Source organism: Malaclemys terrapin, chromosome 3 (assembly GCF_027887155.1).
Source record: "Malaclemys terrapin pileata isolate rMalTer1 chromosome 3, rMalTer1.hap1, whole genome shotgun sequence".
NCBI classification, from domain to species: domain Eukaryota; kingdom Metazoa; phylum Chordata; order Testudines; family Emydidae; genus Malaclemys; species Malaclemys terrapin.
The window spans coordinates 205,643,872-205,671,106 of record NC_071507.1 but is presented as its reverse complement, the minus strand read 5'-3'; the positions used below and the strand labels follow the sequence as shown (position 1 = coordinate 205,671,106).

General features: G+C 48.0%; 1 protein-coding gene across 2 annotated transcripts in view; it reads right to left on the bottom strand.

The window, feature by feature from the left end:
* Positions 1–27,141, bottom strand: part of HADHA (hydroxyacyl-CoA dehydrogenase trifunctional multienzyme complex subunit alpha) — a 39,161-nt gene extending 12,020 nt beyond the window's left edge. The window contains exons 1-14 of one of the 2 annotated variants that reach the window (XM_054022192.1): positions 26,984–27,141; positions 25,156–25,241; positions 21,566–21,607; positions 21,398–21,468; positions 20,107–20,240; positions 18,597–18,735; positions 17,301–17,420; positions 17,122–17,224; positions 12,223–12,345; positions 11,181–11,299; positions 10,128–10,184; positions 4,388–4,497; positions 1,415–1,549; positions 225–396 (exon numbers count right to left, since the gene is read on the bottom strand). In XM_054022192.1, coding sequence (XP_053878167.1) covers positions 225–396; positions 1,415–1,549; positions 4,388–4,497; positions 10,128–10,184; positions 11,181–11,299; positions 12,223–12,345; positions 17,122–17,224; positions 17,301–17,420; positions 18,597–18,735; positions 20,107–20,240; positions 21,398–21,468; positions 21,566–21,607; positions 25,156–25,241; positions 26,984–27,141 — 1,569 coding nt within the window. The remainder of the gene's footprint in view (positions 1–224; positions 397–1,414; positions 1,550–4,387; positions 4,498–10,127; positions 10,185–11,180; positions 11,300–12,222; positions 12,346–17,121; positions 17,225–17,300; positions 17,421–18,596; positions 18,736–20,106; positions 20,241–21,397; positions 21,469–21,565; positions 21,608–25,155; positions 25,242–26,983) is intronic. The other variant, XM_054022193.1, reaches the window with a different exon arrangement.
* Positions 27,142–27,235: the final 94 nt, after the last annotated feature.

Genomic DNA, 27,235 nt, shown 5'->3' with positions numbered 1-27,235 from the left:
CCCAGAAGGAGGTGGCAAGCCAGACAACAGCAGGCACAATCCTGCCAAGAGAACTGGCGAGACAGAACAGGGAGACCGGTCTGCAGCCCTCCCCTGCACTGAAGTTAGATAGCGAAGAGTAACCTCCTCCAGGCATCATACAGGGATATGGAGAGGGTGGAGCAGGCTCTGCCGTACACGTACCACAGGCTGATTGGAAGCTGTTTGGAGACGGGAAAACTCACCGCTTCCACCTCCTTCAGCACTTTGTGTTTGATGCTGAGGTCCTCAAACACAGCTTCGATCACCATGTCGGCCTTGTCAAAGCCCTTGTAATCCAGCTGCCCCGTCATATTACTGAGAATCGTGTCCCTCTCAAAAGAGGTCAGGTTCTTCTTCTTCACTTTGTCATTCAGCCTGGAGAGGAGGAGGAGCTTGGTCAGACCAGGGCCAGCGGAGCGAGTACAAGCACAAGCAATGCACAGCGTACCCTGGGTGTCAATCCCTCCCCTCCCAGCCAGCAGGGGGGGCCGTTTACACCTCCATCAAATCCAGCCAAGGATCATTGGCCCATCTATTGGCTGTCCGAGGGATGCTCCTCTGGCAACCTGGAGGGCTGGCAAGTGCCCCCCGGTGCTTGGGGGGCAAACCTAATGCTTGCGTCATTCTAATGCTGGGGAGGGCAAGCATCATGTCTGCAGCCTCCGGGGGCACATGGGAAGAGGAGGAGGAACCAGAAACAAGGCTTTATAGCTCCCCCACTCCTTAACACGCTAGCGCTGAGCAGCCCAGATTTGCTCCAGGGAATAGCTGAGCTACACAAAGCAAACCTGCCCTGGCAGCAGTGGGAGGGGGCTTTGGGGGCAGTGACTCAGAACGAGTACCTGCGAACTAACTCCCTCCAGCAGGCAACAGGCCTGCGGGTCCCAGGGAATGCTGAGGGGGACAAGGCCATACTCCTCCCCTGCAAGTAGAGACACATGGCGCAGCCCATATTTGGCAAAGTGCCCTTCAGGGGTAGGTGAGTCTCACCCATTGTTCTCACTACCCCCACCAGGGTCCTGCTACAGGCCTCCACCCAGTTGTTTATATTCAGTGCTACAGCCTGGGCCAGGCACAAGGAACACGCCTGGGGAAGCAGGAATGCCAAGGCATGATCAGGGCAGCATGTGGGATGCTCATGCCAAGCCAGCCTTTTAACTCCTTTGCTCAATCACCTCTCCCCCCCCGAACTAGCAGTGTTCTTGTCCCGCATGGGGTCGTTGTAGGAGCAAACACCCCACTCTGCCATGGGGATGGGAGAGGCCCCTTCACACGCAGCAGGCTTCCAGGGAGTGGATGTGCCAATCATCCCAACTCAGTTTGCAAAGACAGCAGTACTTGGCCTAAAGGAGGCACCATCCAACCCAGCCCTGCTTGTTTGCAGCTCACGTACCCTTTGAAGACCTGCTGCTGTCCCTTGCCTAGACCCTGCAGCGTCGTATCCTTCAGAATGGTCGTCAGCCCCTTATCCACAGACACCTGGGCAATCCCAGCTCCCATCAGCCCTGCTCCCAGCACAGCCAGGGTCCTGCAGCGAAAGGGGAGGACACATTAGCGGTCTGCTTTCATTTGTGAGACGCATGACAAAACAAAACCCGCAGAGGTAAATCCTACACTTGAGTATTGCCTGACTGGGGAGCATGCATAATGCAAGGATCTGCCGACTGCTGATGGGGTTTCTCAGAAGCCGTCCCAGGTGCAGGGAACGAGCATTGCTCTGCTATTCTACACCAGAGAGAATTACCTGCCATCTTGATTTTCTCTCCCCAGGCAAAGACACCCCCAAAAACCTCACTGCAGAGTAACAGGAGGAAGGCTCGCAGGGACTGCTCTGAGGGCTGCTGTCCAAGGGCTCTGTGTCTGGAAGGCCCTTTGGCATTCAGATCACCTAAGCCCTGTATGCCAGACTGCCGCACATTCTTTAGCTGATGCCACAGCCAGCCATGTCCTCACTGTAACTACTGCCCGATACATGCCATAAGCGAAGACCCCTCGGAATCCACACAACAATCCAGAATCAGAGAGAGGGGGGCCCTTAAAAGGGACTTCTGCCTCAGGGCTGCAGCTCCTGCAGTTACGTTGCCAGCTGAGTTGAGGGCTGCACAGCAAGGGATCTTATATTCACCCTTGGGGGCCAAGGTGTCCCACACGATTATATAATACCAGTCACGGTGCCGAACACTCCTATGCAAAACACTCATTTCTAGCCACCATTAATGATTGCTTCTTGGAGCAGCTGGTCCTGGAACCCCAAGGAGAGAGGCAAGCCTTGATTTAGTTCTAAGTGGAGCACAGGATCTGACCCAAGGGGTGAATATAGCTGGCCCACTTGATAATAGCGACCATAATGTAATTAAATTTCACACCCTGGGCGGGGGTGGGAGAAAAGAAATTCCAAAGGAACTCTCCACAATAGCAATTAACTTCAAAAAGGGAAATGGGGGGGGAGGGACACGACAAACAGAGGACCAAAAAAATGCCACCATGGCTAAACAGAGCAGTTAGAGGTAAAAAGACTCCCTTTAACAATTGGAAGTCAAATCCTACTGAGGAAAATAAAAGGGAACAAACTCTGGCAAGTCAAGTGGAAAAGTATAATTAGGCAGGCCAAAAAAACCATCCAAGACAAACGAACCCAAATATTGAAGTACCTCAGAAGCAGGAAGCCTGCCAAGCATCAACAGGGCCACTGGCTAATGAAAGTGCTCAAGGAAACGACCTGCAAACTGCAGGGGAGTGAGAGGCTGGCAGCCAAGGTACCAGCTCATGCCAAGGCCCCCAGGCCTCACTGAACACTGACAAGTGCATCTAGTTTGGTGGAGTCTGCGCGGGACTTTTAAATCCTGCTTCCGCTATTATGGTAGCGGATCCCATGGGATCCCAGTCCCGCTGCAGGACTCTACACTAGTCCCAAGCGGGGCTCTACAGTCTGGCTCACTTGCGTTAGTATTGTTAAAAGTAGAGATTAGAGTTATAAGGATGGGCTTAGACTTCATGGAATGTTAATACATGCATTGTACATGTCATATAAAAATGTTTGTCAAGACTGTCGATTCCCCCCAGTCAGGGGAGAAGCATTACCAAGCAGTTTACTACAAGAGGTGTTATCCTCTCCCCGCACAAAAAAAAGGTCTACAGACACTAGACAAGCCATTGTGGACAGAGAACTTTGTTGATTGCTTTTCCCACACCACTGAGGAGGTAAACAGCATAAGCCCACATCCCATCTTGAACACTGGGGTGGGGGAGGGGGGGAGGGGAGGGAAGGAGAGGGAATAAAAATGTCTGTTAAGGAGAAATTGGTCACTTTAAGCTGTCTGGACTCTGAAGGGCAAAGATTCTTAAACATAAGCAAGAGATCCCCAACCTGCTTGGCTTGGGTTAGCCCTAAAGGACATAAAAACTTGCATATTGTAGAAGAAGCTTCTACCCTTTTGAACTTAAGATTGTACCTCATTTGTGTACGTTTACTTGCGTTAACCTTGTAAATAACTCATTTCTTTTTCCTAGTTAATAAACCTTTAGTTTGTTACTAGATTGGCTGCAAGCGTTGTCTTTGGTCTGAGATCATAGTACAAGTGACCTGGGGTAAGTGACTGGTCCTTTGGGCCTGGGAGTAACCTGTGAATATTGCTGTGATTTCTGGTGTAAGGGACCATCTCTCACCAAGTCAAGATTGCCTGGGTGGCAAGACAGACTGGAATACCCAAGGGGACTGTCTATGGCTCACTATAAGGCCGTTCTTGTATCTGAGACGTTCACACTTGTTCCTCAGTTGGTGAAATTTAAGTATACAACACAACCAGTTTGGGATCCATGCCATTTCTTGAGTCTGCCCTGAGGCTGGCACTCATGGTCATAAGCCACTCCAGACAGCATGACAGACTGCATCACCCCAAGGATCTTGCTCAATCCCAGAGTCTAGGGCAGGGGGTCAGCCTAAAGTTGACCCAATAGGCAGCCGGAGGCACACGTTAAACAAGAGCAAGTTACAAGAATCTGTGTGCAAATTTCATGATCTTTGTCAGAGTCAATGCAATTCAAGCAGCAGACAATCCCTGGGAAGACAAAGTCCCTAGTAGGAACGCTGGTTAACCTCAGGGCGGATCCTAGCCTGAACACATTTCTATCTGACAGCAGTGACCCAGCCAAGGGTCACCTAGAAAAACGTATCATCAAGTGGGGAGACTCTACGTGCTGGTGAGAAGTTAGACCTTCCAGAGGACACTGGAACGGCCTTTTTGCCACACGGCTGAATAGAACTGGCCTGCATGTCGGACCCTACCGGCTAGAGGCGTATGGCTAGGTCTAAGATTCTCTTTACTGCTCTGACTACTATCTTTTAACCAGTCTGTGTTTAACTTACTTGACCTCTTGTTTTGGTGCCCCATACTTGTTCTTCTTGCACTGCACCTGCCCATGGTAGAGGCCCGTCAACGCCTTGGATTCTGCAGTCATTGCAAGTTCACCGAATTTCTGAATGAAGTGGGAAAGGAAGTCAGACGTTTTGGCCTCTGGATTCAACAGTTCCAGCATTTTTAGCAAGTACAACAGGACAAAAGAATATGCCAGCATTCCAGAACAGGGCAGACGTTCTAGAGCTGTGCAAGCAGGTGGAGTATTGCCACCCATAGTGAAAGTACAGAATAGCCAAACCTCTAGAGGGAGAAAGGAACAAGGGATTTCCTTTCTTGGGGTGGGGGATCTCTCAGTGGTTTGAGCATTGGCCTGCTAAACCCAGGGCTGTGAGTTCAATCCTTGAGGGGGCCATTTAGGGAACTGGGGTAAAAATCTGTCTGGGGACTGGTCCTACTTTGAGCAGGGGGTTGGATTAGATACCTCCTGAGGTCCCTTCCAACCCTGAGATTCTATGATTTCTGTGACCTCCTGAGAGCCACAGAACACTGCGCCTCTGTGGTGACCCATCAAGTTCCAGTGGCCTCCCCCCACTTGGGGCTGCTAAAAGAACAAGCAAAAGACTGCTCTTTCAAGGATAGGATTTCCTGTAGTTAGCATTATCTATGGCTTCTGAAGAGCATGTGCTTCCTCCACCCCTTGGCACAATATTCACAGATTAGAAGATCAGTGGCTCCTTCTGGCTATATAATCATAGAATCATAGAATATCAGAGTTGGAAGGGACCTCAAGAGGTCATCTAGTCCAACCCCCTGCTCAAAGCAGGACCAATTCCCAGCTAAATCATCCCAGCCAGGGCTTTGTCAAGCCGGGCCTTAAAAACCTCCAAGGAAGGAGACTCCACCACCTCCCTAGGTAACGCATTCCAGTGTTTCACCACCCTCCTAGTGAAATAGTTTTTCCTGATATCCAACCTGGACCTCCCCCACTGCAGCTTGAGACCATTGCTCCTTGTTCTGTCATCTGCCACCACTGAGAACAGCCGAGCTCCATCCTCTTTGGAACCCCCCTTCAGGTAGTTGAAGGCTGCTATCAAATCCCCCCTCATTCTTCTCTTCTGGAGACTAAACAATCCCAGTTCTCTCAGCCTCTCCTCATAAGTCATGTGCTCCAGACCCCTAATCATTTTTGTTGCCCTCCGCTGGACTCTTTCCAATTTTTCCACATCCTTCTTGTAGTGTGGGGACCAAAACTGGACACAGTATTCCAGATGAGGCCTCACCAATGTCGAATAAAGGGGAACGATCACGTTCCTCGATCTGCTGGCAATGCCCCTACTTATACAGCCCAAAATGCCGTTAGCCTTCTTGGCAACAAGAGCACACTGTTGACTCATATCCAGCTTCTCGTCCACTGTGACCCCTAGGTCCTTTTCTACAGAACTGCTACCTAGCCATTCGGTCCCTAGTCTGTAGCAGTGCATGGGATTCTTCCGTCCTAAGTGCAGGACTCTGCACTTGTCCTTGTTGAACCTCATCAGGTTTTTTTCTGCCCAATCCTCTAATTTGTCTAGGTCCCTCTGTATCCGATCCCTACCCTCTAGTGTATCTACCACGCCTCCTAGTTTAGTGTCATCTGCAAACTTGCTGAGAGTGCAGTCCACACCATCCTCCAGATCATTAATAAAGATATTAAACAAAACCGGCCCCAGGACCGACCCTTGGGGCACTCCACTTGAAACCGGCTGCCAACTAGACATGGAGCCATTGATCACTACCCGTTGAGCCCGACGATCTAGCCAGCTTTCTATCCACCTTACAGTCCATTCATCCAGCCCATACTTCTTTAACTTGGTGGCAAGAATACTGTGGGAGACAGTATCAAAAGCTTTGCTAAAGTCAAGAAATAACACATCCACTGCTTTCCCCTCATCCACAGAGCCAGTTATCTCATCATAGAAGGCAATTAGGTTAGTCAGGCACGACTTCCCCTTCGTGAATCCATGCTGACTGTTCCTGATCACTTTCCTCTCCTCTAAATGTTTCATAATTGATTCCTTGAGGACCTGCTCCATGATTTTTCCAGGGACTGAGGTGAGGCTGACTGGCCTGTAGTTCCCCGGATCCTCCTCCTTCCCTTTTTTAAAGATGGGCACTACATTAGCCTTTTTCCAATCATCTGGGACCTCCCCCGATCGCCATGAGTTTTCAAAAATAATGGCTAATGGCTCTGCAATCTCACCCGCCAACTCCTTTAGCACCCTCGGATGCAGCGCATCCGGCCCCATGGACTTGTGCACGTCCAGTTTTTCTAAATAGTCCCGAACAACTTCTTTCTCCACAGAGGGTTGGCCACCTTCTCCCCATGCTGTACTGCCCAGTGCAGCAATCTGGGAGCTGACCTTGTGCGTGAAGACAGAGGCAAAAAAATCATTGAGTACATTAGCTTTTTCCACATCCTCGGTCACTAGGTTGCCTCCCTCATTCAGTAAGGGGCCCACACTTTCCTTGATTTTCTTCTTGTTGCTAACATACCTGAAGAAACCCTTCTTGTTACTCTTAACATCTCTTGCTAACTGCAACTCCAAGTGTGATTTGGCCTTCCTGATTTCACTCCTGCACGCCTGAGCAATATTTTTATACTCCTCCCTGGTCATTTGTCCAATCTTCCACTCCTTATAAGCCTCTTTTTTGCGTTTAAGATCAGCAAGGATTACACTATTTAGCCAAGCTGGTCGCCTGCCATATTTACTATTCTTTCTACACATCGGGATGGTTTGTTCCTGCAACCTCAATAAGGATTCTTTAAAATACAGCCAGCTCTCCTGGACCCCTTTGCCCTTCATGTTATTCTCCCAGGGGATCCTGCCCATCTGTTCCCTGAGGGAGTCAAAGTCTGCTTTTCTGAAGTCCAGGGTCCGTATTCTGCTGCTCTCCTTTCTTCCTTGTGTTAATCTGGCCTTTACTTCTCTCGTTCCCCTCTTTTGTCTGACAGTGCCTCCTTTGTGACGAATGAGGGTGCCTGCTGGGGACTTGATTTCAGTCTGTTTCCTGTCCTGCTTTATTCCACCAGCCCTTGTGTCTTGAGTTGTTGCTTTCTGCTCATTTTGTTGTTCTTCCTCCATTCCCTGCACGCTACTCACAGCCGGGACATCCACTTGTGGCTCACGTACGCTCTGGCTGTGTAGCGGAGTGCCAGGAGAGCAGTCCACAGGCTGCCGCCTGAGCGACTCCTGTGGCCAGCTGCATTCGGAGCTGCACTGCCATTGGGGGAGGGTATACGCTCATCGAAGGGCAGGCTCAGGATCATACACCTTCCTGCTCCCTGTGGTTCCTGGAGTAACTGGAGGATCATCCTGGGAAACACCACACTAAGGACCCTACTCTCAAAGGCTTTATGCACTTGAAGCCACAGTTTACATCCCTTTGCAAACCAGTTTCTACTCTCATCTAGCAGCCGGTGTCTGCTCTCAAGTCAGTGGTTTGGAGAAGCTGGAGAGTCACCTCCCCAGGCTTTGGTCGGAATAACCTCTCAAGCGTTGCCATTTAACGAAACAAGGAAGCAGGAGGACAAGAAATGTCAATCTGGTTAAACAGCAAAGCTCCTGGTGTTACTCCAGCTGGAATCCAACTCCAGGGAAATCAACACTACAGTCCACACTACGGGAGGCAATGTGTAAAATTCACTGTGAAGGGCAAAAAGCCAGAGACAAAACAAAACAAAGAATCTTGAAGCATATTAGAAACAGAAAGCCAGTAAGAGAATCTGCAAGTCTACCTATTCCTAGGGGGGAAAGAGGAGTAATCAAATATAAAGCTATTGCCGATAAGCGGAGTGATTTTCTCACACCACTCTTCAAAGGATGTTGGGGCAATCTACCCTGGACTGCTCGGTTAGGTAAGGAGCTATCAGATCAAAGCCCAAGAAGAGTTTGTTCTAGCACCACCTCACAGTTAGGAGGGCTGCGTCACCAGGATCAGACAGGATACACCCCAGGAGTCCTGCAGGAACAAAAACCTTCCAAAACAGCTACTGTGTCAGGACTGGAGGGTCAAAAGAGGCACGGGGGATCCTGGGAGTTAGGATGTGAGCCCTACTTCAGTACCAGGTACCCAGGTTGAAGTGATTACAAAAAGAACACCCCCAGCTTAACAGCATATGGGACTAGCCAGCACGACTTCGACAAAGGAAACCCGGGCCTCACTAATGTAGTAAGATTTGTTGAGCATGTGCACAAAACAGAACTGAATAATTTGGACTTTCCTTAATAGCCTCAGGAGGGACGCTATCAAAGTCTCTTTGAAACCAAATGGCCATGGGAAGGTGCACGGTAAAGTTCTGATGCCGATCGAAAACTGGCTGAGACAGAGAGTAAATGTGGCCAGTTCCCAGTATGGCAAAAGGTTAACAATGGGATGCCCCTAGTACACCTGTACTAGGGCAGATGTTAAATATTCATGACCCGGAAAACGGGATGAACAGTGAGGTGGAAAAATGTGCAGATGACACATTAAGTAGGTTAGTCAAGACTAAAGAATGAGTGACGTACCCAGCCTAGGTGAACGGACAACATGGCAGAGGAAATTCAGCAATGGCAAGATACAAGGTCACGGGTGTTGGAAGGAATAATTTGAATTGCTCATTCACGTCACTGAGTTCTAAATTACCTGGAACTAGTCAGGAAAAAGACCTGGGCATCACTGTGGACAACTCTAGAAAAACCACCTGCCCAGTGCAGAGCAGCGATCAAAAAAGGAAACAAACCGTGTTAGGACGTAGAAGGAAAGGAACAGAAAATAATGAAATTATAAAGCCATTATATAAGTGAGCGCTAACCCATTGCCCAGAACCCTGTGCTTCGTTCAGGTTAGCCTGTAACAAAACCCAGGGACAGAAATAGAGGGATCTGAGACAAGTGGGGAAAGACTTCCACATAAGACTAGGATTAGAATGGTTTAGACATGCCAGAGGAACACAAAACAACAAACAGTGCTGAGGAGATACTGTAAATCAGCACGGCACGTATCTCATACAACAAGGATTAGGGGACAGTCAGTGAAAGTGAAAGGACAATGTTAAAAGATCAAAGAAAATACTTCACATGATACACAAACCACCTGTGGAACCCACTGCCACGTGGCAGAGGCCAAAAGCATCCCAAGGTACTAAATAGGATTAGACATTTGTATTAGCTAAGACAGCCAAAGGGAGGTTATCCCTTCTGCCACAAGGCAGGAATCAACCACTGACAGGGACTAGGAAGAAGCTTCGTTATGGGCAAGTTATTCTATAAATGCCCACTGGGGGTTTCTTGCAATCGTCTTTGAGGCATCTGGTACTGGCCACTGTCAGACAGATACTGGACAAGACAGATCAGGCCCTGATCTGGTATGGCAGTTCCTGTGTTTCATGCCCCCACTTCTGTCTCTGGCTGTGATCTCACTATGAACACTTGCCTATTCTACTAGAAGACCACAGCCATTATGACCCAGGAATAGGGGGCACCTTAGCCAGACTTGTGAATATTTGACTACATTATCTCATTGGTTTAAAATGTGAACCTGTGTGCGGAGATGGAAGATACAGCCCCAATTCTACCCAGAGCAGCAGCATAGGGTCACAGGATGAGTGCCCAACACTACCCTCTCCGGGGCTGTCCCTTGAAGAGCATTCCCTTGTGCAAGGCTGAAAGCGAGTTTGAGGGCAATATGCAGCTTAAGAATAGAACAAGAGTTCCACAGTATGTTTACCTGGGATTCAGAGAGGTAGCCGGCTTCACTCCCCTGCTCCAGGCCAGTCTTCACAACCTACATGCAGAAGAGAGGCAGTGAAAATGGGCCATGTCATACATTATGTTCTCTTTTTGCGGACAATGTACTTAGCACCAGGAAGAGCCCTTCCTGGCCAGTTCCATTCATGAGATTCTCTTTGAACTCCTGCGTGTCTGTTCCATGTTGTTCTAAGCGAGCTCACAGCAACATAGAGTAGATATCAATGGTGGGGGCATTCAAGTTGCCATCAGTTTAATTTGTGCACAGAGTTCCTAGAATCTGGAATTACTCCAGTAGGGTTGTGTACAACACAGGGGACAGGCTAACTGGTACTCATGAACCAGCAGGAGCAGCTTAAAGCGGCTCCCAGAAAGAGGTCTCGGCTATAAAAAGTTTTAAAATAAGAGGACATTGATGGCAAAGTTTTCAGATGCACCTCAGTGACTTAGGAGCATAAATTTAATTGGTCCTATGGGCTCTAGATGCCTAAGTCACTTAGGCATTTGAGATTTTTACCCTGCGTGCTTGGTCTTGTACAAACACAACGTGATTATAAATCCTAGTATCTAGCTAGAGATGGGGTGAGAATGGTGCAAGGGCTGCAATTGAAAGTTTCACGGAGGAAGTGTATTCGCTCTTATCTAACTTCCTTCCCTTTACTGTGGTTCTGGTGTTCCCCACCACCAGACTACTGGCACACGTGTATTTGAACGGGGATGTGTTTCCTTTTGGAAACACTTGTGAATTCTACTGAATCTGATGCACAAGCCGCTCGTGCCACTAAATGGACAGACATTTGATTGGTCCCTTAGCCAAATCCTCACAGCTATTTATGGCCTGATTAAGCGCAAGAGGAAGACAATCGCCCTCTGCGTAGGGCAATTATTTGTATTATCCTAGCCCCCAGGAGCCCCAGTCATTAACTAGGACCCTGTTGTGCAAGGTGCTGTACAAATGATCCCTGTCTCCAGAGCGCTCACTGATCTCACCCAGATGCACCCTTCGTGTCATGTGACTCAGGGTGGGGGTTACCTCAATGATTTTCAGGGGAGCGGGGTAGAGTCCTTTTGTCTGCTTCTGCACCCTTTTCTCCACCGTTTTGTAGATCTGCTGCCTCACAAAGGGAACAGCCAGGGCATAGTCTGTCAGTTCTGCAGGAGGACACAAGGTAACACTTCAGGGATCTGTCGTATGCCCAAGTCCAACCCTGACATGGACACTAGCTAGTCAGCTACAGTGACCAGTGCGGATGCTGCAGCTCTGACTCACTAGCTTTCTATGGCAGGAGAAGAGAGGTGCTCATCTTAAAAACCCCATGATTAGATACGGCAAGCAGAGATCTGATTAGAGGGCAGGCCACTTAGACAGCGGAGCCTTCTTACCATCCACTCCAGGGTAATAAATCCCATGGAGAGCCAAAGGCTGCTCCTATGGCAATCAATGGCAAGAACGCCAATTGACTTCAGTGGAGCAGGACTTCACAGCGAGATTTAGCGGCTTCCTCGAACTCCATTAAATAAGGATTATAACCATTACCCACTTGTGGAAGTGCTTTTCTAAGGGGATCAAAGCCACATTCAGTGCACAAGTTCGGACGCAAAGCGTGGCACTTCCACTGGCTAGCCAGTGTATACTGTGGGCAGCTACTGCAGAAGTTCAGCCAATGCACCTTGGTTCCCACTCCCTACTCCTCCTGTCATGGGCCCTGCCACACAGCTCTGCCAATGCACCTTGGTTCCCACTCCCTACTCCTCCTGTCATGGGCCCTGCCACACAGCTCTGCCAATGCACCTTGGTTCCCACTCCCTACTCCTCCTGTCATGGGCCCTGCCACACAGTTCTGCCAATGCACCTTGGTTCTGATGTGCAGCACACTTTGCTCCTGATGGGAGACCAGCAATCCTGCCAGTTCACGGGGCTGTCGCAGTATGGCTACTGCTGTCTAAAACTAGGCCAATTTAATTCACGAGGGATTCCGTGAGGATTCTGAAATCATGTCTCTAGAGGCAGAATTGAATTAACCCACTAAGAAGCCTTTAAGTTAAACTTTGTTGCCTGCATCCCATACACTTACTCTGGACCAGCCCTTTTTCCCTTTTGTGGGACATGGTCTTATTGGCTAGACCTCTGGCAAAGCCAATCGCTACCTCCTCCAGGTACTCAATGGTTCGTTCTTCTGGACTTTTGGTGCCTGGTCCTGGGAACACAGAAGGGATGGGTCAGAGAGGGGGAACGCAGCCTGCAGGATTACAGGATGGGGAGGTATTTTGTTAGAACCAGCTCTCTCTGTAAAGACCAGACCAAAGCGGACGTACCTCTGCTGATCTCTACAGCTCCACCCCATCCCACAGAACTGCTTTACCAGACACAGAAATCAAGTACCAAAGAGTTGAGCGAACAGCTTTTAAGGAAAGCATAAAGCTGTACTTTAGCTTCAATATTATGGCATTTTCTGAGTAACGCCAGTGCAGGTGGGCTAACAACCTTACAGGACTAGGCAGTGGGTATATTATCCATTGTTGGATGCAGTGTTGTAGCCAGACTGGTCCCAGGATATTGGAGACACAAGGTGGGCGAGGCAATCTATTTTGTTGGACTTTGAAGCTCCACCGAGCTCTTCTTCAGGTCTGGGAAAGATAGCCAGAGTGTCACAGCTAAATACGAGGTGAAACAGACTGTTCAGCATAAGTAGTTAACACATTGTACCATGGATGTCATCTCCCTAGACACCAACATCCCTCACAGCGACACCATCGTCGCCTGCCTGAAATAGCTACAAGACCATGGACAACACTCAGATCTGCACCCCAAACGTTTTCAACTCATCCATTTCAGCCTCAACAACAAAACACTTTGTCCAAAGCCTGGGAACAGCCCTGGGTACCAGGATGGCCCCCAATATGTCCACCGCCGCATGGGCCAGCTTGAGGAAGAATTTCCGGGGAAAAAAATGCATCACAAAACTGATACTGTACCTGAGAGATCATCAATGTATTTTCATCTGGACAGATTACCTAGCCTCCCTTGTAGATTTCCATCACTTCACCACCCATCCGTCCAACTCTCTAGAACACACTCACACTGGCATCAACTTCCTAGACACCAGGATCAGCTTCAGCAATGGAACCCTACAGACAACTATACACACATTTCAGAGGGGTAGCCGTGTTAGTCTGAATCTGTAAAAAGCAACAGAGGGTCCTGTGGCACCTTTAAGACTAACAGAAGTATTGGGAGCATAAGTTTTCGTGGGTAAGAACCTCACATTCCTGATATCCGGATGGCAATATACAAAAACCTGTAGGAGAACACTTCAACCTCCCTGGCCACACAATAGCAGATGTAAAGGTAGCCATCTTACAGCAAAAAAACTTCAGGACCAGACTCCACAGAGAAACTGCTGAGCTCCAGTTCATTTGCAAATTTGACACCATCAGCTCAGGATTAAACAAAGACTGTGAATGGCTATCCAACTACAGAAGCAGTTTCTCCTCCCTGGGTGTTCACACCTCAACTGCTAGCAGAGCACCTCACCCTCCCTGATTGAACTAATCTCGTTATCTCCATACTGATTTATACCTGCCTCTGGAGATTTCCATTACTTGCGTCTGAAGAAGTGAGGTTCTTACTCACGAAAGCTTATGCTCCCAATACTTCTGTTAGTCTTAAAGGTGCCACAGGACCCTCTGTTGCTTTTTTACAGATTCTGACTAACACGGCTACCCCTCTGATACTTGAAACTATACACAAGAAACCCACGGATCACCAGACTTACCTTCACTGATCCTGTAGCCACCCCAGACACACCAAGAAATCGGTCATCTACAGCCAGGCACTGAGATACCACAGAATATGCACCAAGGAGGAAGTCTGGGATATGCACCTAAACAAGCTCAAAACCACCTTTAAACAAGGACACTCCATCCAAGAAGTAGACTGCATCATGGAATAGGCCACCCAGATACCCTGAGAGAACCTGCTTCAATATGGGGGAAAAAAAATTCTGACCACCTCTCCCCCTCCAACACTGGAACCCATACGGGGGATCATTAAATTATTACAACCCAGACTCCTGAAAGAAATCTATCCCAAACCCTCTCCTAAAAAGCCCGTAACCTCACCAAGCTCACCATCAGAAGCAAGCTCTCCACAAACCAGGGCACCCCAGCTCGAAGCAGCACAAGACTACTATAATAGGTGCCAAACTTGTAGGCATATCTGCACTGTTATAATGGTCAATACACACACCCAACACAGCTTTCAGGATCCATGGGTCTTACACAGCCCTATCACAACATGTGATGTACCTCATGCAGTGCACTAAATGCCCAACAGCAGCTATGTGGGTGAAATCAGACAATCACTATGCTCTTGAATGAACTCACACAAAACGCAAAGACAAATACACCTCATCACCCAGGGGTGAACACTTTTTCCATATCTGACCACTCAGTCCTCATCCTCAAAGGAAACCTGCACAATACTTTCAAAAGATGAGCCTGGGAGTTTAAATTCAAAACTTTGCTAGACACTGAAAATCGTGGATTTAGGCCAGGTCTACACTACAGACCTACGTCGGTATAACTATATCTCTCGAGGTGTGAAAAATCCACACGCCTGAGCGACAGTTATGTCCCATGTAGACAGCATGATGTCAATGTGACAGCTTTGCTTGTTGCCATAGCTATCATCTCTTGTGGAGGTGGATTTACTACACTGGCCGGAGAAGCTCTCTCCCGTCAGTGTCGGAGTGTCTTCATTTAAGCACTACAGTGGCACAGTTTCATTGATGCCAATGCAGCATTTTTAGTGTAGACTTGCCCTTAAAGACACTGGATTTATGGCTTATTACATCAACCTGTAACCCACTGTTTATCCTCTGACTGCAGGGGCATTAACTGCCCACTTCACTTGAATAGTCCATTTCAATGGGGGTTAATTACTTATGCTGAACAATCTGTCCCATCCTCTTCTACCTGGCATTTAGGGCTTGTCCACACTTGAAAAGCTACAGCGGCCCTCCTGTAGCGCTTCAGCATGGACACTACCGACGCCAAGGGGAGGTTCTCCTGTTGGCATAGCTAATCCACCTCCCCGAGAGGCAGTAGCTAGGTCGATGGAAGAATTCTTCTGTTGCTCTAGTACTGTCAACACTGGGGATCAGGTTGGCTTAACTAAGTTGCTCAGGGGTGTGGATTTTTCACACCTGAGTGACATAGTTAAGCTGATGCAAGTTACCAGTGAAGACCAGCTCTGAAGAGCTCTGTGTGGGCTCAGAGGCGTCTCTCTCTCTCTCTCTCACCAACAGAAGACATTACACCACCCACCTTGTCTCCGCACTTTCAAAATAAGCCAAGATGATTTGGAGGTACAGCAAGGAATATTTGCTCCTTTTTAAAGGGCAGCACTGTGCTGGGTAAGTGACCATACAGGGTTTACATCAAACTCACGTACACACTGGGACACTCGTAAATGGCAATTGACTGACTTGGAAGAAAGCTGACCGTGTTAAGCCAGACAAGACCGTGAGATGAGAGATGCAGAAGCAAAGGGCCTTAACCAGTGCACTTTTGGAAGACAGCATTTTCAGTTGACAGTTTAAGAGGCCTACGCACTCCCTTCACCAGGTGTTGGCCCAGGGAAACAAGCACAATAATTGACTATTATGGCAGGATCAGCTGCCAGAACATAATAGCGCACAATTGTTTCCATTCTAAGCCCCGTTTTCAGATGCTTAAAGCTTTCTTGAGTTTTCACCTTTCACGCTAAAGTTTCCCCTCTTCAATAAGCCCCCGGCCAATAAAAGTCCCTCAGTGCAGGAATAGCAGAGATCAACAGATTTAGCACTTTCCACTTCTAACTGAAAGTGAATTAGCAATTTTGAGTGCCCAAAGCTCTGGGGTTCTCCTGTCACTGAAGAAAGCAGATCACCTATCATTATGCAGAGCACAGATACTGCCCTGAAATCCAGGCCTTGGGATATCCATTACCTTTAACAAGAACAGCCAGACTGGGTCAGACCAAAGGCCCATTTAGCCCAGTATCCTGTCTGCCGACAGTGGCCAATGCCAGGTGCCCCAGCGAGAATGAACAGAACAGGGAATCATCAAGTGATCCATCCCACTGTCCATTCCCAGCTTCTGGCAAACAGAGGCTCGGGACACCATTTCTGCCCATGCTGGCTAATAGACATTGGTGGACCTAGCCTCCACGAACTTATCTAGTTCTTTTTTGAACCCGGTTATAGTTATGGCCTTCACAACATCCTCTGGCAAAGAGTTCCACAGGTTGACTGTGTGTTGTGTGAAGAAATACTTCCTTTTGTTTGTTTTCAACCTGCTGCCTATTAATTTCATTTGGTGATCTCCCCTAGTTCTTGTGTTACGAGGAGGAGTAAATAACACTTCCTTAGTTACTTTCTGCACACTAGTCATGATTTTATAGACTCATATGCCCCCTTTGCCATCTCTTTTTCCAAGCTGAAAAGTGCCAATTTTATTAATCTCTCCTCATATGGAAGCTGTTCCATACCCCTAATCATTTTTGTTGCCCTTTTCTGAACATTTCCAATATATCTTTTTTTGAGATGGGACGACCACATCTGCACGCAGTATTCAAGATGCGGGCATACCATGGATTCATCACTTGATGTGCTCAATTAGTAAGACATGATCAGTGAAGAATGCAGGGTCTTACCCACCCTGAATTCTAACTGTGGCAAATTAGTTTAGCTTATGTCAAACATATGCTCCCCACCCTGAATACACTGCACTGCAATTCCTGTTCCCTCCCCAAAAGCAGAGACTCCGAAAACCAGCACCCAGCCCAGATGATAAACTCTACATCCCACTAGATGAATGACAGCATCAAGGACTTCTCTACCCATCTAATCAAATTGGAGGAATTAATCCAAAGGGCAACAGATTAGCCTCCTAAGTAGCTTTAAGACAATTCTCGAGTCTTAGCTACTGACCTAGTGGATCAACCAATTGGTCAACCAGCCCCATCCTCTTTGCTCTGTCAGCACGGATGTTCTTCCCGGTCAGCATCATGTCAAAGGCGGCAGGAAGTCCCACCTGGAAGGCAGACAGAGGGCATCAGACCTGGAGATAGCGACGTGAAGGAAAGGGACTGCTCATCCTCTTCACTTACCATCTTTGGTAGCCTCTGAGTGCCCCCTGCACCCGGCAGTAGTCCCAGTAACACCTCGGGTGTGCCCAGCACTGTCTTCTTGTCCTTTGTAGCTACTCTGTATTGACAGGAGATGGCAACCTTGGACAGGAGACAAAAATATAGCCAATAGAATAGCTTGCACTTCCAGAACATCTCACGGGTGAAAATGCAAGAACCCATCAATACACACCAAGGACACCCTCATGAGCAGAACTGCCTGGGACTCCCTCATTGTCTCCTCCAGCTCTGGGGATGGACATTGGGTCCTATGTGGTGTCACAGATCCCTGCTACACCCCAGTCAGGGTCCTTTAAACATCACCTGGTTCTTACTGGCTAATCTCATTAAGTGCAATCGGAGCATCATCTTATTTACAGATTAATCCTGTGGCTCTGAAGATGGCATTTACCCCCATGCTGATACCAAGCCCAGACCCTTCACTAGATCAGTGAGGTCTAGAGAGCACAGAGACAGGCCAAGGGATGCAACACACACGCCCGGAGATTTCATTCCTAGCAATAACAATCTTGCATTTAAGCAAAGCCTTTCATCCAGTGACACCACAAGAGCGCTGCAGTCTACAACCTTCAGGCTAACCACTTATTGCCTACCACCCTCCTAGACTAGATCCGCTCACCTTCCTATCCCCACTAGGGGGCATGCAGTAGCTATTTGACAGCGTGTAACATTAAACCATTCAGACTAGGACGGAACACGGTACCCATCTGAAATGACAAGGGAACTGTAGATAGGATGGGTACAATTACTCAAGATGGGATTTGGCCAAGAGACCCATTTTACACCCCCACTCGGACAAGGGCCTGTAAAGGAACACAAGTGGTCAGGATCTGAACTCTGTTTCTCATCTGAAAAACAGCAACTGCACTAACATGCCCTGTAGCACAGCGCTAAGATATCGGTTCAACACCGGGACAAAGCGCCATCTGTCAAGTCACCAACGTCTCTTGTGGCAGCTCTGGTGTTTTCCCTGCAGGCCTCCCATCCAAATATTGGCCCGGTCCATCCCTGCATTTAGATTTCATTGTCTCACAAGCTAACCAGGATGACTACGCCAAAGACCTCAAATGCAACAAAACTAGGCCATTTACCATAAACAGAATTCAGCAGGTTTGCTGGCTGCCATGAGGCCTGAAATCCCATCTCTATCCTCTTAGGAATGCAGCTGAATTCTCCCAAATAGCCCAGAGACCTCTGCAGCCTCATGCCAGAATGACAACAGCATCTGCCCTGCAGCCCTGCAACTCCCTACAGTACCTCTAGTCCTCCTCCCAGGCAGGAACCACTGATGGCAGCAACTATGGGCTTTGGAGATTTTTCAAGTTTCTCAAACATCTTCTGTCCTTCCTGAGAAAGCTGCGTCACTTCCTGAGTGGTCTTGCAGGATTCGATCATACTGCAGCAGGGTAGAAAGACTGATCAGATTTGCATAGCAGTGCCGAGAAAGCGTCAGTAAAGCAGGGAGTGCTTCAGGCACTGTTTCCTACTCCCCACAGCTTTATTAAGAGATATGCAGGATCAGTATAACCCCCTAGCCCTAGACTGCCAAGCAATGCAGATCAAATCCAGGGGAGAAAGAGCTCACACAAAAGGCTTTGCAAACACGTGCCCCTTTGGGAGGGTGGAAGAGAGCAGGATAATTTGTGAAGCAGCACTCTGATCTCACACACTCCGCCAATTAGAAACGTATCGGGGGTGCCACTGGACTCCTTCCAATTGGAAATGGTTAGTCAATTAGTGTCATTTGGAATAGGCACTGCTGCCAGCAAGAGCCAGTAGAGCAGGATCTTCATGTTGAGACCAAAGGAAGCCTTTGAATTCAACCTGTCCTTTCTCAAAAGATAAAATACTCGCTCTGGCTGGCGCTGCTGTCTCCTCCTCCACGGCTCATTTCACACAGTCTCTTCCCTTCCCAGGGATGGGTAAGGAAGTCAGTGAGTTGTTGAAGAGCACAGAGATTACAGCTGCCTCCTGGTCAAGTAGCTGCTATTTCCAGAGAACCCACAATATGAAATCTTGGGTATGGAAAGAAGTCTCCCAAGTTACCCTGAAGTCCAGATGCGCTAACAACTGGGCAGGCAGAGTTTAGCAGACAGCAAGCCAGAGTTCACGGTTAACCCTCAGACTAGCGAGCCAGGGGGCAGTTTGTGTTTAAACATCCAAAATTCTGCATAACCAAAAGGTAGCAACTTGCCAGTGCAAGGAACCTGAGGCCTACAGCCCATAATACACCTGCTCTTCCTTTGGTGCGTGGCTCACATACCAGCATACGATGCTCAAACCAGCTAGGCTGTCTGGCTCACGGTAATCACAGTCGGGAAACTATTTTTCCCTCCCAGAATGCACCTCTGCATTCAGGGAAGTGCTGGCAATGTGTTAGAGTTTAGTGGGCTGCACTGACCAGCCATGCTCCATAGATCCCAAGACCAGAAGGGACCATTGTGATCATCTAGTGATCCTGCATAGCACAGGCCAGAGAACTTCCCCTAAATAATTCCTAGAACAGATCTTTTAGAAAGACATCCAAAAAATGGTCCCTGATGGGGAATCCACCATTCCAAGCTATCTTAGCTCCAGGTCCTGCTAAGCAACCTGTGTCAAGATACACGGGGACAGATTTGGTGATCAGACTGCTGCCTTGCTACCGAGGAAGCACAGACAGCAAGCTCATGTCACATAAGATCATAAGAGGATATTCCAGTCTGCTAAGAAAGTCAATATGGACAAAGCACCAGTCAGCAGGTGGCTTTTACTCCCCAACACTTACTTGATATCAGCCCCAGCAATGAAGCAGCCTTGCTTTGCTGATATCAGGACAGCACTTTTGACCGCCTCATTGGCCCAGATTTCGTTCATTACCTCCGTGAACTCTGATTGCAGTTGTTTGGACAGAGTGTTGACCTGCAGACAGCAAATGAACACTGTAAATACAGAATAAAGACAGAGGCAGAGTTCAGCCCCACATGGAGCACATACCCTTCTGGTCCCCCACATTCCAAGGGAAAAGAAAGAACCGCTATAAAAAGCCAAAGCTTAGAGGCAGGCAGGAATGGAAAAATCCACTTCCTCTCCTTCAAGACTAACAGATTTATTTGGGCATAAGCTTTCATGAGTAAAAACCTCACTTCTTCGGATGCATAGAGTGAAAGTACTTTCACTCTATGCATCCAAAGAAGTGAGGTTTTTACTCACGAAAGCTTATGCCCAAATAAATCTGTTAGTCTTGAAGGTGCCACCAGACTCCTTGTTGTTTTTGTAGATACAGACTAACACGGCTACCCCCTGATACTTCCTCTCCTTCAACTTCCCCGAGAGCAAGTAACTCCCTCTTGCTCTACACCTTCTTATACTTGCTTCATGCAGGGGAGAGGATACATAGTATGGGAATGGCCCAGGACGGATGGGGAAGCCTGTAGCCTGGTACAGTTATAATGCTGTATTCAGCCAAATTACTCAGAGCAGAGTTCTGCTATGAAGTCTGATCCCTTGAGTCTGTGCCCTAGGAATACAGGAATTGCACAGCAGATCGCAGTGATCCATCGAGTTCAGGATCCTGTCCTTGACGTTGCCAGTACCAGATGCTTCAAAGCAGAACTCTCACCATGTGCTACTGTGAAATAATCTGCCCATAGGGGAAGTTTGTGATCTAGAACATCAGGATTTAACCTGTTTAGTTCTATATACGATAGCTATGGATGTCCCTCATTATCCATACAAACGGATCATCTATTTTGAAAGCTAGTAAGCTCTTGGTCTCAATGAGGTACTGTGGCAATGAATTCCACAGGTTAGTTTACTGGGTACAGAAATGTCCCTTGGTCAGCTTTAAATACATTTCCCTTCAATTTCAGTAGAGACCCCCTTGTTCTTGTAGAAAAGAGTAAAAGGAGCACCTTACCTATCTTCTCATTTGTTACAGCATGTCCCCTCCGATCTAAACAATGGGCCTTTCCAGTCTCATTAGACCTCTAATCGTTTTCCAATGCTATTACTTCTAGTCTCACTTTATCCTTTTTGAAAAAGGAATGTCTAGTAGTCAGAGGGGATTAAAGCAATACCTTTGAATCTGGGGAGTTGAAACGTACAACTGCAACATCTCCTTTGACGTCATAGTTAACGTGAGTTCTAGCTGTAAACAAGAGGCAAAAGATCATCTCTCAGACTTATGTTCTTACTGGATTTTAGCAGAAAAGGTCACAAATCACAGTCAGTCTCTTCACACTTACCCTGAAGAGAAGAGGAGCTGGCAACATTCCGGCAGGCGTAACCTAAGGAAGGGAAGTTAACAGGAGTTACAGGCTTTCCCAAAAAATGAGTGCAGACACATTTAAGTTGGATTGTCCTCAAGGTAACCACTGAGAGATTTTTAGTTCCTCCCCCCCGCCCATATATCAAGTAGTCAATAGCTTCTACAAAGATTCTTCAATAAAAGAGCATAGAACTCACGCAGGCCACTGTTTGTGTGACCTTCGTGCCACAGACTTTGTACTGGTGACTTTCCAGCATCACGAATACCAACACAAGAGGTCCATAGACCTTGGTATTAACCACGGATGCTGCGAGCAGAACGGAGTGTTTGCCTTTGCTGTCAGCATGCATAGTTCAACATCTGTTTGTTCATGTGTAGCAAGCTAAAGAGCCATCTCAGACTACAGAGATCCCAGGACATGGTGCATCCTGGAGAGTTCCAAGCCTAGAAATCTGACATTAGAAATTCCTCCTCAGCTACGGCAGACCTGCCCTAGCAGAATGAATTCTCCAGTGCAGTCCTAAATATCACATGGATGACATCTTCCACTCCTTCCCTGGGGGGATTAGTCTAATCTACAAGGAATGCATGACTGGCTACAAATGAAGCCACCATAAATACATGTTTCTTCTCTCCCCCTGCCCTTTATGCTAACAAAATCTCAGTCACCACCCCTGACAACTGCATGTGCAAATCTTTAGATAAGCTTGCCCTCTTCTAGTGCAGTCAGAGGGCCCCACAAGTCAGAATAAGTGAAAAGGGACATTTAAGCTTTGACCTGCAGAACCTCAGCAAAAGAATCCCCTTTCCTGCCCCCTGAAGCCAGCATCTTACATTTTTGCCTCCAGTTATCCCTATTGTTACCCTAAAATACCTCCCACTTCTGTTCAAGTGACCTTCACCTTGGACAAAAGCTTCTTCCAATGCAACGCTGGGCTGCCCCTAGCTACAGCAGGCAGCAACTGCTTTCCCCATGGGAGCCCCTGCTATGAGCTATTGTGAGAAACAACCAAAAATGCTGCTCTTCAAACAGCGTATCCTAATTGGTACGGTTGGCAGCAGCCAGCCATTAGATTACAGAATACCACATTGGTTTATTTACAGGGTGCCAACCCAGGAGGCAGACCAGCCCTAGCCCAAAGGCAAAACAACGTGGGAAATCCAGGAGGGGGAATAAGTAGGGTGGGATGAATCTCCAATCAACCCCTCAGACCAGACAATGATTAATCAGGCACCCTGCACTTTGCTTCGCAAATAAGCACTTATCCCTTCCCCCACAGCCATGTCATCTTGGCTCAGAGCTGCTCCATGCACTTTCCCCTACATTTCTAAATGGTCTCCTCCTCTGAAGGGAGGGAGTGACCTTTGTCCTACATTTCATCATGCCCAGGAACATAAGCAAGGTAAACTGCTTTGGGAGACGGGAAAAAGTGTGTCACATTTAGTTCCTTTCTGAAACGGTGGGAGTGATTTATTCTCGGCAACATCTTAAGAAATTTGTCTCCTGGTTTTGATTTCCAAGAATGTATTTTTAAGAGGATTTTTGACCAAGTTTGAGGCCCAGATTACAAACCCTGTGTGAAATCTTTGATAGCCTTAAAATTCTAGGCTCGGGAGTGCCTAGGCTTCAGTCATTGAAAGGCCAGCCAACCAAATGTGATCGCCAAAATGTAGCGCTCGCATTGCCCGCGTCTTTATAACGGATGCAGCAACTTGAGACTAGAGGCCCCAGCACGAAATGATCTGTCTTGTAATTTGGAGTAAAACGCAGCATTTCACAGTACGGCTTTCGCAGGCCACATTCCGGTGATAAAGGGCAGGAGTGCGCTGCCTTGTCGAACTTGTTCAATGTAGCCCTGGGGTTGCACCACACTATCAGGTGAAGCAGGAGGAAGAAATGAGATGAACGATTGAGACTAAATTACAAGACCACGACTGGTAGCTTCCCCAACCCTTCCCTCCTCCCCCAGGAGTCTGCACTAGAGTATAGCCAGATAGGAAAGTCTGGGGATGGGTCACTAACAGATGTATTTTTATATGGAGAGTAAGGGTTTGCACTTGGACATTGTCAACTTATCCTAGATTTCACCAAATAGCTCCACCCTTTAAAAGATACAGAATCTCTTATTTCATGAAGTTATGCAAGTAACTGATTGGCTGAATTAGCCCCCTCCCAGTTCCATGGTCTAACACGCCTTTGCTTCTTTTCTTAAGTTCCCCTTAAACACTTTCCGGGAAGCTCTCTACAACCATTTTTAAGAAGTTTCAGCAAAACAGTCTAAAGGTACACAAAGATAAAAAGATCCCAAGAATCTGGAACAAAACATGCTAAACTTCACTATATCCCCTCCCCCTTCCTTTGCCTGCACATTGTCTATTTAGACTGCAAGGTCTCCGGGGCAGGGACCTTGTCACTATCATTACTGCAAGACACCTAAAAATTTTGGTGACCTACTAATAACTATGCAAAAGCGGTGAAATACTTTTGATGACAAATTTTCCAGGATAATGTGTTTATAAAGTTGCAAAGGCCAGAACCCTCTTGGAAAGCAGTAACCAGGCTTAAAACTCAACCACAATAAAATGTCAGTTTACAGTAAGAACATTGCTACTTTAAACTGCAAATCATGTACAACTAGGAGCATGAATTTGTACAAATCAAGGTTATAGATAAAATCCTCTTGCGCTTTTTAAAGGAACACCAGCAGGCCTCTATTTATTTATTTTCTTATATATTTTCAACATTATACTGGAACTGAAAGACTTAAATCTAGATTTACTTTTCTTTATTTATGTTGTATTCTTCACCCTGCTTGGGCAATAAAGAGATTAGCCAGTTTCATTTCTGTTGGTAGTTTCTAGTCAATTCCATTTTTTTACTAGATTTCCAACATTGCAGGAAAAAAAGGTTTGTTAAGAACTGTTTCAATGCCTAAAAGAACTTAATAAAAAAACTTCTAACAGTTTTTTGTAAAAAGCTATTGCAAACCAAACAAATGGGGGGGGGGGAGGGGGAGGGAATTGATTTTTTACCTCTGTAGAACTCTGCACTCCCCATTATAGGATATCAAAAGTTTTACAGACATTAATGAATTCAAGTTTACAAAGGGGATGCACACGAGTCACTGAAGGCAGAATTTGACCAAGACTCACTCCTGGTGAGACTGAATAAGGAGGAAAATATCCAGCTGGACTTAGGCACTTTGATACCAGGAGAAACACCAGCTTACTTGTAATATGATCGACACACAACTATGCAGTGCTATTATTTTGCAGAACATAACTGGATTTGTACAGATGGGGAGACTGAGGCAGAGAAATTACCCACCTTGTAAACCTCTGGACAGACAGCACTATAAGGGCAAAGTAGTATTAGTACAGTGCCGAGCTCACTAGAACTTTTATTTAGGGGAGTGGCTCCCAATGTTTGGTGGAGTATCCCATTCCCTTGCAATGAATTGGAATATGGATGACACCCCCCACACCATTTGCTGTCTCATTTTTTCCTAACCATTTTATTTACTTTGGTCTCTTTTCCTGTACTCCCCTCCCTACTCCCCGACTCACCAGGAGATTGCATGCTGCTTGAGGTGGGGACAACAGCGTCCATAGGTGGCTCCATAGGGCCAGGCCTCTTGTGATCTGGAACTAAGCTGAGCATCAAGGGAGCAGAAAAAGAGAACTTGGGATGGCAGGCAGTTGCCCACATTTCCACCCTACAATAAGCCGCCTGTTTTACTAGCAGCTGGGGGAATCGGTCTGCAATAGGGGTGGCTCCAAGATCATGTAACTTTCCTCATGTGCACTGTTTTTGTCCTCAGTTTTTACCCTGCCAGTGGAAGTCCTGCCCACCCCAACCCCCATTTTGGCAAACAGCCATTTAGGGGGTGTGAAGAACAAGACTATTCCAGGCAGACTGCTATCAACTATGATGAATAGGGGAGTCCAAACACCACATTTTTAAGAGAGCATATCAGCCAAAGTGAGAATCCTGAAAACAAGAAACTAAAAAGACAAAGAGGCCTCTGGCAATTAAAAGCGCAATGTTATTTTTTTTAGCACTCCCCTCCTGATCATGTATCATTTTGACAAAGTCACAATTCTAAATTCATATGGGAACCCAGCTCCCTCCAAACTATCTAACTGTGTATTTACAGAAGGAAACCCTGCCTTCAAGGACCCTCCACTCTGACCTGGAGAAAGCCCCTCCAGGAATAGTTGTAGATCAGTGTCTTGAGCACCTCTGCTTAGACTAACAAGAAGGGAACAAACTAATGACAACTGCCGTGATGGATTCTAATGTGAAGACTGGTTCATTGGATTAAGAGCCCACTAAATTTCACAAACCAGCAAACTATGCTCAGATGTTAATTAGTTCTTGTGACTATTGATTTAGTCAAGTTATGCATCAGACAAAGATAGCGTAAATCAGTAGCCACCCCAATTAACTGAGATCCAATTGTAGTTAGCTGGTTTGTGCAAAATTCAGTGGGCTCTTAATCCAGTGGACAGGTTTTACATTGGAATCCCAGTTCCCTGAGACAGCCACACTCCTGGATAGAGCCCATTAACCGCAATTTATTTTAAACCAAACTAATCTATTCATTAAAACCCATCACCACCCAAAACCCCAGGGTGAAGAAGGCCAGTGGGAAAAAGAACAGTGGAGACGTATTACAACCTCAGAGCCCCCCACGCTGGGGATTTAAAACTCAGTAAGGTCCAGATACTGGGAGTACGACACTTCTAGAGTGGCTGGAAGGTGCCTGAGAGGATCCCAAGACCTGTCAGTTGGGAACACTCAGGCCTACCCCCCTCCCAGGCAGGACCGGTCAGTGCCAGGCCTCAGACAGCCCCAGGAGGTCAATAGATGCTGCGTGGCCCCTACAGCAGCGGGATTAGGGCAAACAAGCAACGCGGACCAAGCCCTGCACTAGACAGAGCCCTCCCCTCCCCCTCAGGGCAGCACCGACTCCTTACCCAGACACTGCAGTCAGCGGCCTCCCCATGGGCACAGGGAGCCTGGGGCAGGCAGTGGGGGACCCCAGCACGTGCAGGGGACGCCCTGGGGGAGGCAGAGCCCCCACCCCAGACAATAGGCCTTGCCCCCCCATAACCCCCGCCCAGACAGAGGTGCGGGCCACCCCCCCCCCCAGAGAGCGAGCCTTGCCCCCCTCCCCCCAGTTCAACCCCCGCACGGAACGGACCTTGCCCCCCCCCAGGGAGAGGTGCAGCCCCAGCTCTCCCCCAGTCCGCACACAGCAGGCCTTGCCCCCTCCCCCCGCCAGAAGCGCAGCCCCAGAGGTGCCCCCCAGCCCCCCCCCCCGAGAGCGGGACTTGCCCCCCCCCGGGAGAGACGCAGTCTCGCCCCCCCAGCCCCCGGGCGGCCCCTCACCGGGGAGGCCGGCGCGGCGGGGCGGACAGTACTTGGCAGCAGCCGTGAAGCGCGTCAGGCTCCCGATCGCCCGCACCGCGGCCGCCATCTTGCTCAGGGAGGTCGAATGAGAGAAGCGGCGACAGGACCCGCCCGTGTGTGGGGCGGGGGCTTTTCATACGCCGGTCCCTCGGGGCTGCCCTTGGCGTTGCCTGATTCACTCACCCTCCCCCCATCCTAACCCTGGCCCGCCCCCCCTCGCTACGCCCCCAA